The 14501-nt window shown below is 35.8% G+C and overlaps 1 protein-coding gene across 1 annotated transcript in view; it reads right to left on the bottom strand.

The window, feature by feature from the left end:
- Positions 1-1789: 1789 nt before the first annotated feature.
- wdfy4 (WDFY family member 4) overlaps positions 1790-14501 on the bottom strand; it is a 51631-nt gene continuing 38919 nt past the window's right edge. The window contains exons 48-62 of the mRNA XM_066692806.1: positions 13606-13648; positions 13393-13512; positions 13188-13305; positions 12897-13006; positions 11414-11567; positions 11141-11232; positions 9610-9822; positions 8842-8977; positions 8024-8181; positions 7370-7528; positions 6839-7018; positions 6340-6522; positions 5849-5945; positions 4762-4873; positions 1790-3331 (exon numbers count right to left, since the gene is read on the bottom strand). Of these exons, the coding sequence (XP_066548903.1) occupies positions 3265-3331; positions 4762-4873; positions 5849-5945; positions 6340-6522; positions 6839-7018; positions 7370-7528; positions 8024-8181; positions 8842-8977; positions 9610-9822; positions 11141-11232; positions 11414-11567; positions 12897-13006; positions 13188-13305; positions 13393-13512; positions 13606-13648 (1942 nt within the window). The 3' untranslated portion in view covers positions 1790-3264. The remainder of the gene's footprint in view (positions 3332-4761; positions 4874-5848; positions 5946-6339; positions 6523-6838; positions 7019-7369; positions 7529-8023; positions 8182-8841; positions 8978-9609; positions 9823-11140; positions 11233-11413; positions 11568-12896; positions 13007-13187; positions 13306-13392; positions 13513-13605; positions 13649-14501) is intronic.

Below are 14501 nucleotides of genomic sequence, written 5' to 3'. Positions count from 1 at the left end.
GTTACATTCATGTGGTCTTGACCTTTGGCTGAAAGGTCATGAGGACCCAGATCTATGCGTGCAAGCAAGCCCTTATTTCTCTTATTTGTTTTCCTAACTCTTAATTTGAATTTGTAGCAGAATGCTTAGTCAGCGTTTCATTCAGAGTTTAATGACCCCGTAGATTAAACAGTGGAAAAACAAAACACTTAATCACCAGAGTACAACTCTCTTTTTTTTCCAGTCATCTAAACCAATAAAACCACAGAATGCTAACTTACAGGCAGCATCATTGTACATTATAGCAACTTAAAAAAAATATGTATTTACTTTGCCTCATATAGAACAACTGTTAACAATTACAATCATTTTGAGAATCATTAACCCTTTAAAATGTGTTGATGTCATTATTACACTATTTTTATGCAGGAACTCCAACAAATAAATTTACCAATGACCATGTGGACGTGAAAAACATCCCTTTTTTTGGGAGGGGGTATATTTTGTTTGTCACCTTCTTAAAAGTCACTATATACACATCTGTGTACAGTGAGCTATGCACTGCATTTACAAGACTAGGCTCGTCTTCAAAAAGCACATCAGAAGGAGTAACAGCATTTGAGTTCATACATTAACAACGAGCAGATAAATAAATGTACAAAATACTTAGGTTGTTTTACCATATAATGTGAAGATACAATTACCAATATTAATGAATTATGCATATTGTGCCATTGCATTAAAACTCCTGCAGAACTTAAATTACCCAGAACACCTTTCACAAACAAGATGTCTTCATAAGGAACATTCCCGACTGTCAAACTTGGCGATGTAGGCATTATGGTCTGGAGTTGAATGGCAAGGATGTGGACACTGTTTCTTTGCATGGGTCTTATTATGGAAAGGCCTGCATTTATCGTTTCCTAATAGCACATAATGTGAAGTTCTATACCAGGAAGATGATGACCTATATCATACATACTATGCCATCATCTTATTATGGATATGTCTTGCCCATTCAATGTATTTAAGTTCACTTTCAAGGTCTTAATGAACAGAAATTTAAATAATTAAAATAATATGTGTTCTTCATAAGGTACTTAAGGCCTAGAAAGGGATGACTACAAGTATCAAGCCTTAAGTAGAAAGTTGCAGCCAATGCTGAAAATCAGTAACTGTACTTGGTGTAATAACAGTGCTCTACTTAAAAAAATGCCATATTTCCTGCTGCTTCCCTGTTTTCTACAATTTTGAAGAAGCTGGACATGTGTTCCATTGGGTATAATGACTAAAAACAAAAGCACAAGATAGCATTTGAAGGAAGCCATCTATACACCTATGGTAGCAGAACACAAAAAAAAACGAACAGAATAGAACAAACATTCAAGCCACAACGCATCGTAATTTTAGGTCATAGATAACACTTTAAGGAATAAAAATTGTTGAGGTAGCTGCCACTGCAGAAAAGCAATTATTTTGTTTTCTATTTATAATTACAGGAAACCAAATGCATTTAATTGGTTTCATAAAGTGCAGCATAGTCTTCCCTTAATGGATAATGTATTGGCTGTAAATTAATTCATTTGCAGAAAATCTTTAAATCAAAGTAAGGTTCCGAATGGAAAATAACAAAATAATTATTCTGAGGCATGCAAACAATTTACAGCAAGCACGAAAAATACATGATTACAGAACCACACAGACCCATTCAACACTGACCCAGAAATGGGCTGCTTTCTTATTGATTAATCCATCGCTATGTACAATATCACTCAGAAAATAAATACTTTAAACACACTGCTGCCAAATGTGTTGGAAATTCCCCCAATGGATTTAATTACATTTTATTAAATTACATTAAAAAAACACATTTGTCAATTGAATAAACAGTAGTAGAAAAATATATACATTAAAAACATCACATTTTGCTGTGTTTCATTAATATAGCAGTTCGATCTATATATATTAGGACTTCATGAATTATAGCCCCCTGTTGTTAAGAACAGTCTTCCCTCATGTCAATAACTTTCCACAAAATTTAAAGGTGACTGTGGTTAAATAAAATAGTGATCACAAACAATGCAACACAGAACAGTTCTATTGCAAAAATTGGGTTGGCCATGAAGAGGCAGTATCTCAAGGCAGCAGAAATGGCAAAGATGGAGAAGCTTTGTTTCTGCTCTATGTGCCAGAAGGCATGAAAGGGATGACTGATCATGAGTTTCACTATAATAATACTTTTCATAATGTATGCTATTATCTCATTCAACATACACACAATGCTACAGTAAACACAAAATAGAGGTACTGCTGCAAAATGTGACGCAGCTCTTTCTGGCTGTTTACTACAGCTGATTACAAACTGCCCCATGCCATCAACATACACATGCAGATGAATGTCACACAGTAGCACTAAAGGACTGGGATTGCAAAATATTGATCAGGTTTAATCTTGTAAACCCGACAGATATCATGTTTCACGGTATCAGACATTGCTTGAGGCCACTGAGGAACCGCACTGCAATTTATTGCATTGGAACTGTGTGTAATATGCTTATTAGCTGAAATGGACCAGCAGGGAGGAAGTCCAGTAAAAAAAAAAAAAAAAAAAAAGGAATTGGAAGAAATTAACCACATAAGTTAATTGTGATTGATTGAACGCCCTAAAAAACAAAAAACAAACAAAAAAAAACAAAAAAAAAAAAAATATATATATATATATATATATATATATATACACACACACACACACACATAATTCATGACATATCCTCATATTAAAAACTCTACTGTGTCAAATGTTCACTCTTGAAACATCAAACATAAAAATCACCCATATTAAAATATAATCCAGAGTAAGACACAGAAACCTCCAGGAAACAGGGCATACATCATCTAATGGGTAGAGAAAGACAAATCCTTATAACAGAATTGATATAAAAAAGAATGATCGATACACAGACATGTGGCTATGAAACTGAATTGGATTCATGTTTCTGAAATGAACCTGTGGAACGACCCAGTATTCCATTTCTTAAATTAACAATGTGCATTTTCTCTCCTTCTCGCCAGATTTCCAGAACTTCCGAGAAAGTATGTGTCATCCAGTAAACAGAGCTCTGTCTGCCAAAATGCTTTGGTCCAAACACAGTTTTTAAATTAGTATTATAATTTGAAGAACCAGAAAGAAAGTTTTAAAAGTCATAGACCGGAGCATGACAGAAGTCATCTACGGTCTGTTGTCGATGGAAGCGAGTCTCTGTGGGTGGCGCTGTGCCGTCTGGTCTACACTTCAATAGACCAGCTGTAAACCCGGCCCCAGGCATCACCCACCAGCAGAGTGTTGTGGGTCCTGGAAAGAGAACAGTTTAAATAAAACATCTGTTTTTCTTATGTGACCTGTTCGTACAAGAGAAATAAATGCATTCTTCTGCTTTTCAGTTAAATGCCATGCAGCTGTTTAAGGGCTAGACTGCATATAGGCAGCTTGTTTGGATCGTTTTAAGAACATAATTATCCATAAGTGAAACATTTACTACTTTTCGTTAAAGGTGACAAGACGCATAATATATTCATATTAATTTTACATTATTAAGCTTGCATTGGGATGAGTATAGGAAACCACATGTAGGAGGGTTTGTTTTTATAATGAAGAGTCATGCTAAAGAAATCATGTTTTAAAGTGTGCTTTAGTTTCTGAGTCAAGCCACAAGCACTTCTCGTTTTTTAAAGCCAGCACTCTTACAGGGCTTGCTTTGTGCTCATCAAACGAGATCTGTGATGGCAATTTTGCTGAAACGGGTTAGGGAAGCTGGTGGAGCTCAACTTCATTTGGGTGTATTTAGAGTCCATTATTGTTACAAACAGGTCAGTAACCACTGTTTAATGTATCACTTGACCTGAGGTGTTCAAAGCTTATATACGTTACCCTGGTTGGTTTCCCGTCTTTTGGAATTTGAGAAAGATGGGTATAGACCGAAGGATGTCAGGCAAATTCGGTACCTCCTACATTACATTTCTTAAGCAGGAATCAGCCTCGATTCACAGCACTGTTCATGCTGTTCCTCAAAGGCAATAAATGAATTCATCCAGGCATTTCGACCAAGGTTTGCCGATATAACTAAATGATTATATGTTCACCCATGTGGGCTGTTCTAAAGTATTAATATTAGTAATTGACTTCAGAGTATATTCAAAATCCTATTCTCGGATGTAAAAAGCAATAGGCTTTTAAAAATATTAAGTTATATTATGTCAGTATATTGTTGTAAGTACTTAATACATGTTATTTTGTTAATTGTTTAATATACTTTTTTTTTACTAATGGCGCCTGTTCCCAAGAACACAACCTCAGATTGTTTTTATTTTTAGCCTGTGATTATAGATTTATAAACTTGGATCATATCTGTATTTCAAAACTAAGTTCCCAAATAGGGGAATTATTGACCAGAAATAAGTATTTGTATATACCAATATGTTTATCATAAAGAATAAAATAGACCGTTAATCACATAGCTGATACAAATAAAAGCGGTAATGACCTAGATAACCATATAAAACATATTGTACTGTGAATCTATGCATAATGACATGAGAAAGTGAAATTATTTTTTCTGATATAATGCCCTCTACTGGGCTTTACATATCATCTCAATCTTGATGATGATTTATTATTATTATTGTTGTTATGGTTGGTGGTGCTGGTGTTTTTCTTGTCATTGCTGTTATTATTATATAAGGAAATATAAATTTGAATATGAACACTAATGAAAGAAACGTTACCTTGATATACCCAGAGCTGTAACAGCAGGATTGTTTTTGTAGCGCTTACGAGAAACTGCTTGGCTTCTGTTCAGCTCACGACAAAGGACAAGGTGTTTCTCCCACTCTTTACCTGATATATTAGAAAACAAAGAAGAGCAAGAATTAGAAGCTGCTTTTATTTATGGTCAGCATGTTGTTAAATTGAGAAAAATACATCTAATATAAGCCTTAGCTGTTACAAGAGGGGTTGTCCCAATTTAATTTGTACATTGTGATACTTATATGCGCTGACGCTGTGCTGTAACCAATGTGTACTAAATTGGATTTGGGTATTATTGCTTTCTAAATTGCATGCCTAGTTCAGCAGAATTGCTCATCAGTGTTTACTGGCTGTATGTTTAATAACTTGCCCCACAATCCCTTGCAGCAAGGCTTAATGCTGTGTACAACAGGCGCAAACATTATGAACTTTTATTCAAATCCCTTGTACAATCAAACTTACAGCTGAACACTTCAAAATCTATATCATACTTAAGTGCAAATTTAATTAAATTCATAAGGAGCTTTGCTGCAAGAGAAAAGTTTTTTTAATCCCAATTTTCATATACCTACTGTTTCAATCTAAATAACTGAAATTATATACTCGGTTGTTTTGAAATACATTTTATTTAATCAGAAACCACAAGCAATTTTCATTTAATGGGTTACCTTCTTTTCTTGTACTTTGAGCACTAAAAAGAAGATTGAAAATCCCATTCTTTTATTTATTTATTTTACACTCAAATGTGAATGGTTTTTGGAAAAACAAATCTTTAGTGCATTTATAAGCAGCAAGCTTTTCTATTGCTTTCCAGTGCCAGGTAGTCAGTAGTAGGCATTGGTACTTGTATAGTTTTAGAAATGCACAAGCAAGCCAATACTTCAATAAGGTTATTCTGAAGCAGAAGACAGCATTGTAGATTTTCATTCGAACATCAAAAACAGTTGCCAGGAAATGTGATGTGATGAAGGGGGAAAGGGATGAAAGGAATAAAAAGGGCAAACAAAAAAAACAGGAATAACTTTGGTCCCTAGCCACAGTTAACATGAAGTATATTAATGTTACCACTTTTCTCTAGAGCTGAAGATGATGTGTGCCCCAGAGAAAGGTGCTGGACTTGATGTGCTGGTAATTGTGTTTTCACATATTCAGTCTTCCACAACTATATGGGGAACAAAAATCAACCATAATACAGCACACAGATATAATCATAAATCAAATCTACTGCCCACTGATGTAGGAGGCCGAGGTCCCAATTTGATGCCTAATTTAGAATGCTTCACATTTAGAGTACATCACAAGCTCAAAATCAGTTACCATTATCAATAATACAAAGTTATTAATTCCAGGCTCAATTGTCAGATGCAGAAAAGTGTCTCTCTTTATTTCAATTTCAATTCATTTGTGTAGCCAGTTGTAATTTTCAATTGATCATCACTTTCTGAAATACTGCTCACAAGGTACACACTCTGTTGCTCCAGTATATGACCAGCACAGTAAAACTCTTGCACTGACACATTGCTTGTAAATCAGGACGCTTTCGAGCACTTTCTCACCCGTACGATCCCATCAGCGCAGCCGGTGACAATCACGCTCCTGGAGTCCCACTCGTTCTTCTGGGCGAAGCAGCAGCAGAGAATGTCGTCCTCGTGCCCACAGGAGGTGTTGATGTCAGCCAGAAGATGTCCTTTCATATTCCACAGGTAAAGGTGTGTTCCTGCACAAGAAGCAATTTCTCCCTGCAGAAATGAAGTCTGATTATCAACAGTGTTGTCAATTTATCTCTTAAAGCTCATAACATTGGTTCATTAGAAGATTTATCGGTTTATTTCCATTGCTAATCAAACCTATAAACTGTTTTGGAGCTAGCGCCAAATCACTGCCTGTCTTTGGTTATACTAAGTAATAAAAGCATTTTTAATTCCACCTATTCATTATCCCTTTCAGACAACCAAGCGCAAACTACGCTTCCCTCAAAACCTACACTATACATGCATTAGAGATTCAAAGTGAGTGTAGAAGTGTTATGAGGATAGTAATGGATGCAATCCTTACAGTTAGATCATTGATGGCCACAGCTGAAAGCCCTGCGCTGTGTTCAGGAAGCTGGGTGATGTAGTTCAGTCGATCCAAATCCCAAATAATGCATGTCTTATCGAGTGATCCGCTGACTATAACACTGTATGGTACAGACACTGCCAAACAGGTCACCGCATCGTTGTGTCCATAAAGAGTCTGCGGGGGGGACAAAGCAGTTTAACTTTCTGGAAGTATACAGTAAGCACATAATTAACCCCCTGTATCTGTGTTCGATAATTCCATGTGGAAGAATTCTAAGATCCCAGAAAATATAATTTTCATAATATATAGGCAGACACACATGAAGAATGCAAACATGTAGACACTAATCCAAGGAAAGAGAAGAAATGACTTGAAATGAGTTTAAGAAAGAGTTTTTGGTTTAGATCCACAATAAATTATCTATGAAGTCAGAGGATGTCATGACCTTATATTAACCTATAATATAGAACCTATATTGTCTACTTCACCAACAGCACAGTCAAACTGAGAATATGTGAAACCAACCTGCTTTAACTGAAAGTGCTTCAGCTTTTCTTTACCGATTGATACATCCCACACACACACAACTGTGCTGCTGCCTGCTGTGACGATGGTGGTTTGGTTAGGACAAGCAGCACACAGACACCCTCCCCAGTCTGACAGGCTTTCGCTAATGGCAAAATTCTGACAAAAGAGCATTTAAAATATTGTAACCACAGTAAATATACAATTTCTAATAAATACATGATTTTAAAGAAGGATTTAAAATAAGTGGAAGGAAGAATATGCAGAGCATGTATTGTTTTAATGTTTGTGGAATTTAATTGAATGCTATTATGGGAGATTTAAACTAAATGGAAGTCATGGGACTGAAGTGGGTTTTTAACCTTTTACAGAAACATTCTAGTAGATCCTGGTCATTTAAAGCCAGATTATTTTTTTGGCATGTTTACCAGAAAAGCATCCAGCATATCCATATATGGTGCTGCAGAGGAAGTTTGCTGATCCCAAAAGAAGTGAGAAAGGAAAAAAAAAAAAGCAGAACTGACTTCCATAAAGAGAAAGTACTCTCCAAATTAAGATAAAAACTATTTTCCAGTCTTTTTAGATCAGATATGTAACATTTGTTAATTAGTTTGGAGAACACAAAAAAATACATTATAATAAAAAATAAAAAACCTTTTCTAGTGCATAGCTTCCAAAAGCACAAGTGTTATCATGAAATCCCCACGAAAAGTATGTGTTCCAGAGCGGAGGAATCAGGAGTTTATTCTTCTCCACTGCCATCACTTCTCTCTCTCCGCACACGATGTGCCCCACGGGGCCGCGGATCAATTCTGTTTAGAAGACAGAGGAAAATTGTAAGGGTCGGCTGCCACTTATTATAAACCAATCACAACTGTTCCATCATTATAAAGGATTTGATCTACTTCAATTAAGAATGCATTCATGATACAAGGCAAGGAAACACACAGCACCCATTCCATTCAATACTTGCATTTAAACACTAGAAAATTGCTAATTTTCACTAGAGTTACAGATTCCTCCACCACGGCCCAAGTAAACCTCGTGTTCACAAACCTTAATATTCATCTTCCAATTTATATTTATTTACGTATTGATTGAATGACAAATTGAAATGTAATGTGCGAGTACCCACATCGCAGAGAGAAATTCATCTCATTTTCAGAAGGAATCCTTTTGGGATATTCAGATTATTAAATAAGCATCACTTGCGGCATCATCAGGATAGTTCTAACAAATAGTATGCATGCTCTCGGTGCCTAAGAAAAAGATACTGTAAATAGTCTAGCCAGCATCTTCTGCTGCCATCCTATTGCTCCCTGTGGACGTTGCTGCATCTTCTATATAATAATTGAAGAATGGGATAACGTACAACAGTGACAAAGAAAGATTAAGCACTGCAGGTTCTTCACTTGCATTTATTTCTGCAGCAGCAAAATCATAAACATGAATAAACATTTTTTGTCGAATACCTTTAAGAGGCTGGACAGAGGGCTTCAGTTTGTCGAGACTGACGAAGAAGGGCTGTGTCTGAGTTGAACCGGGAGCCTCTTTGGGCGCAGTGCTTTTCTGATGCCCAGCTCGAGGAGGATGAGGCTTCGTGAAAAGCTAGGATTCACACAATTGCATTTATTAATTAACAGGACTTGTTCACTGCCTCATTGTTCTCAAGAGATTAACTCGGATGTCATGTTACTAGAACCCAGCAGCAAAACATTCACAGTGGAAGAAATAACTGGTTCACAGTGTGTGTGATTAAAGTATTTTGATGTTAATATATGTAGTTGTACAACGTCTGTATGTCAGATTATTATTGGACAAAGTCCTGGGTAAATATTTAAAAAATGTTAAAATATAAATGGCATAATTAGACTCAGATTACATGGGTTTGTGTATCTTTTCCACTGGCCTATTCGAGCCGACCCGGAACCGGTAACAAGGATTAATCCAAACATTTGCGTTATGCAACACAGCTTTTGAAATTGGTGCAGTGGAAAAACTCCCGACTCACACCAGGTCAGCTGGGCTAGGTTCCGGCTTGGTTCAGGGTCGGACGTGCCAGTGGAAAAGGGGCATTTAAGACAATATTGTAAAAATAAACTTGTAGTACTCTGTAGAATGTCTTCCTGTGGTGTAATTAATACTCTCATAATGACACATACATGTGAGCTGATATTTATTTGGTGGAACAGGAAAGAGTCACTTAAATTACAGTTAATTCAATCAATTTTAACCTTTACCTGCTTTGGTATTTGTCCAAAGTTACTAACAAAGCCAAGAATTGTGCTCTTCTTCAAAGGATCTTTCATGCTGTCCGCATCTAACCTCTCAGCGTAGAAATAAGGGTGAAAAGTATTCACTGCCTCCACTGCAGAGGGACCCTGCTGCTTGAAGCCAAATATCAGATCAATCCAGAGGTGCAGGTTGGCACTGACATACTCGCTCTCCAATGCCTGAAAAGACAACCGTCACATATGGAATATGAATGGTTTAATTGTGTATTAATGAGATACTGTACATACACACGTTTCTCTGCCCTTTCTTTTGCCATTCAACCCACTGAAGGATCGTTCAGAATTGAGTATTATTTCTCAAGCTCATTTATTTATTAAATCAATTCAAATTTTGATCCAGCTGAGAGGAATCACTTGAAAATGATGACAGCATACGATGTTCATTAACTATTGAGTAGGTAAGGGCTGTGCTCCGTAGGCCTGCCACGAAAGATCCCTCTCAGACTTCAACTGAACCCGAGTGAAGTAAGAAGAAGCTCTTCTGTAACGGATATGTAAACATTGAGTTTTACTTCCACCTGGAGAAGAATCCAGTGACAACATGAAACAGGACAAGCAGTAGGCTGTGTTTACTTATTAGTCTGACACTTTGCCAAAACTTTTTCATTCATAAAATGGACTTGCTTTGAGTTTGCAAATTTCCATGCAGATTTATTGCCCTTAAATTATTCTACAGGAGCATCACTAAGTCTTGTACATCATCTCTACCTACTGAGGGACAGGGTTTAAATTCACTTTCAAATCACTAGATGAACTGTTTGGTTGATAGGTTCAATGGCTACTGTATCTAAAGCACTGGAAAAAAGTGTTTTAAAATATATCATTATGTTTCTTTGAAAGCATTTAGTGAAATGATCTCACTGTGAAAAACACTGGTATATTGAAGTTTTGTTTTGAGTACCATAGTCAATTCAGTTAATTTGCAAAGGGAAAACAAATATAAGCAAGTTCTTGAATAGAACAATATGCATACAACAAAAATCTACTAATCTCCCCAGAATTGGAAATGATACAGATATTTTTCACTAGATTGCCAATTGATAAAGCACAGGCTAAAAAGACCTTCAGGCAAACTATGAAAAAAGACTGCATTCATTCCAATAAGCAGCAACAATAATGGAGTTATGAGAGACTGTAGATATTGTGCTCCCACTGAATTGTGATATTATCTGGCAGTGACAATGCGGTTCAACAGAATAATGACCGTTTCATGATGAAAACAGAATCTATTTTACAGAAAACAAAGCATACAAATGTTTAACCTTATCAATTTCATAATTTTTACTCTAAATTTAGGAGTTTTATGCTCTGAAACTCTGAATATTTGTTTTTCCTGAAAATGACTGCAAATACATGTTTGTTTGTTTTCCATAAGGTTAAGATTTCTAGTAATTTCTCATACAATATTCAGAAGAAACTACTTTTGGAACATGAGGGAAGACTTCAGGCAAATTTGAATGACTGAATGACTGCCGACCTCCCGCTGTAGTCTGATGAACTCCACAGGGTCGCCTTTTGCCCAGGGTGGCAACACCACATCACCCAGGGAGGTGCCATCTTGCATGCGACCTAAAATGAAACCAAAGAAATTCATCCTGATGCTAAATGGCGTTGCTAAATACCTGTGCCTGAAACCTTCTGTTGTAATCAGATTCAGCATTGGACCAAGATATGTTAAAGTCTGAGATTTGTATATATTAATGGTTTTATTTATGTCTTTGTTTAGGAAGTCATTTCACATGACACGCACCCAGTTCAAAGTCATTGGAATTGACGAGAAAGTCGGGCAGGTAGAAGAACTCAGGGATCAGCTCTCGGACGTCACTCATGTTGTCTTGGGAGGCTGATACCCACTCTTTCTTCACACAGTGGAACATCCTGTCTGCAACATCAAAACTGCCTCCCTGGAACAAACAAGCAAACACAAGGTGGGTGAGCAGTAAAGTCACAGTGGGGATCCAACAGAACTACAGAGACTGTGAAAGACATCTGGTCAGAACATTTGCTTTAATGATGAAAAGACAAACAAACCGATAAATTGTTCTTAATAGCACATGGGATCAGATTAATACTCTGTGATATAATGTGTTATTTAAAGTTACGTGTCTAAAGCACAGATTGTTAAATTAGGATGTGTTCAGGAAACAATACATGGCAAACATTTTCCTCAATTTTCTGCTTTTTTGGGAACATTTCAATGTGAAACATCTATGCTGAAGCGCAGTGTGAAATGGAACTTAGGACAAGACTGAAAAACCACATAAAAAGGCAAGTGTCAATAAATTAGGCCACAATATCTTTCTCTGCCGCATATTAAACACGTTATACGTTTAATCGCAGATCGCTATATGTGCCAGGAGGCTGATTGAAGCTTTTCATTTCTGCAGGTTTTATAAGTCCTGATAGTAATCTCCCGAGAAGCACTATAATTTGCAGTAAAAAGATTACCTATATTAAATAAAAATAATATATACATAGTAAATGTTGTTAGTGTTACAAATCAAGTTAAAGATATTACAGCGAAGAAGAATGTGATTTTTCTGCAGCCTAATGCATTGTGGTGCACCTAATATCTTTATTGTTTTATGCAGGCTATTAAATATGCATGACATTTTATTTTAATCAATTGGATCGCACTGTATAAATCTAATACTTTTAAAAGAGGAAACCTGATTTTTGTATGCTTTTGATGCTAATAAATTTATTTGCATATATATTGAAATCATGCTTTTTTTCACAACAAATAAAAGAAAGGATTTATAAAGAATCCAGAGGATGCTGGACTCCGTTCATAAGAAAGACGAAGTGGCAGTCATTTAATCTAAAAAGGGTATTTCCACAATTACGTCTTTTCAGTTTAAACCACTAAAAAGTTTCATTTTGCCCCACTGTTACTGTATTATGTGTCTCTCTAACACAAATCCCCCAAAAGCTTTATAACATGTCTATGTTTTAATTTTTCCAGAGTTATTAAGATATTTTAACATTCTTACATATTACAAGGACATGGATATTGCAGCTTCATCTTAAGGATGTGTATCTTTAAATGGAAAATGCAATCTCATACTTTTTTTTCCTTTAAGTTAAAGACTAAATCTTGTATTGTGAAAAGTTTTGTCCTCTGTTTAATGTGTACCATCATGTCTGAAAACAATTACAATTTTAATGTATACAAAAACAACACTAGCAAAGTGATTCCTGATCTTTTTTCATATGAGAGTAAATTACCATACCTGCAAAGACAAGAAGGTCTGGGTGAACGGCTCCATTCGCACTAGGAAGGAGGCTACAATAATGGCAGATGAATAATGTGTGCAGTAGTGGCACTGGGCGGACAGGTCACCTGAAGCAGGGCAAGAAAGAGAAAAAGATCTTTGTATCACTTTTTTTCAATATGAACTCAATATTATTGTTATTACTAACAACAACAACAATAATACTTTAAAGTACAATTATAAAGAAAATCAGTTTCCGATGACGTTTGTGTGATTGCCAGGGCCGGTGTGAATCAATTTCATGCTCACCATCATTGTTCTCAACTTCTTTGTATCTCTGAATAAATTTATCTTTTCTTTTGTCAGTTTGGGCACCCATAGGTTTTGATAAGTCTCGGAAGGTATTCGGGCAAGAAAGATCCAGTTCCTGCAAATCAAAAATAGTTTGGTTAACTGTCTAGGGAAAAGTTAAATCGACATGATCTTTCTTTAGCAGTAACTTCATTTTGCTCACCTGTGAATCGTAATCAGCAATGATCCATGGGAATATAGGATACTGCATTAAGTCATTGTATGTCCGTCCAGCCAAGGTGTTTAGGTGCATGAGGTATTCAAAATTACTGATCTCTCCCTTCTGTTAGAAAGAATACATTCAGAGGAATAAAACCAGCAACATGTGACCTAATATGTAACTTATATTATGTACATTAAAAACATGTAGCCATACCTGCCATCTATGGAGCACAGACTTCTCTCCTCCTGCGTTCTTTCTGAAATTAAAATAAAACAAAATGTATTGATTGTATGTATTATAAAAAAAAAATACTGGAGAAATTGTGATAATCACTGAAAATAATATATTGATGTTGAATGTCAGAACGGTTTAGTTTTACATTGTGATGGAAATAATCACATTCTCTGTTCCACAGTCTAGCAAGGCTACAGGGCAAGGGGCCTGCATGACAGCGGCTGAAAACCAAGGAACCAAGGTGAGGATACTGCCACCTTTAACCAGGACATGTTATTACAACTACCATACTGAAACCTAACAAGAAAACAAGAAATAGTAACACGGTTTACTGGATGGTATGTTGATTTACATCTGACCATGTCTCTTAATCTCTCTCTAACTGCAGTGGCATTATCTTGTAGAAGATGCTAAAACTGATGAGAGAATTTTGTAGCCTGTAATACGAGCCTAGACAAAAATTTCAACAGAAAATTGATGTCAAGGATATAGACTAGCCAAAACGATGTACATAAATAATCAAATATTAAGATTTTTAATCTCTAAAAACAAGTAATAAAAGTAGTGCAATAACTAATATTCTCAAATTAACATTAAATGCGGTTAGTCTTAAAAAATAAGAAATTAGTCAACTTTGTCATAGACAAATTTATACCAGTGAAAAGGTGACATATACACACTTAAACATATATTTATTTGTATTATTTCCTAAGCTGATCGAAACTGGAGAGCAAACCTCTATTATTTTGTAGTTTATATTTAGTATTGCTAATGTAGCAGTTTAGTCCTGAACTACAAGAATTACATCATAACAATTAGTTTCATTGCTAGTTGCATAGCAACTGAAAACGAAGCAAATTACTATCTTAAATTAT

Source organism: Amia ocellicauda, chromosome 20 (assembly GCF_036373705.1).
Source record: "Amia ocellicauda isolate fAmiCal2 chromosome 20, fAmiCal2.hap1, whole genome shotgun sequence".
NCBI classification, from domain to species: domain Eukaryota; kingdom Metazoa; phylum Chordata; class Actinopteri; order Amiiformes; family Amiidae; genus Amia; species Amia ocellicauda.
The sequence above is the reverse complement of the archived record's forward strand: the minus strand, read 5'-3'. Positions and strand labels throughout refer to the sequence as shown.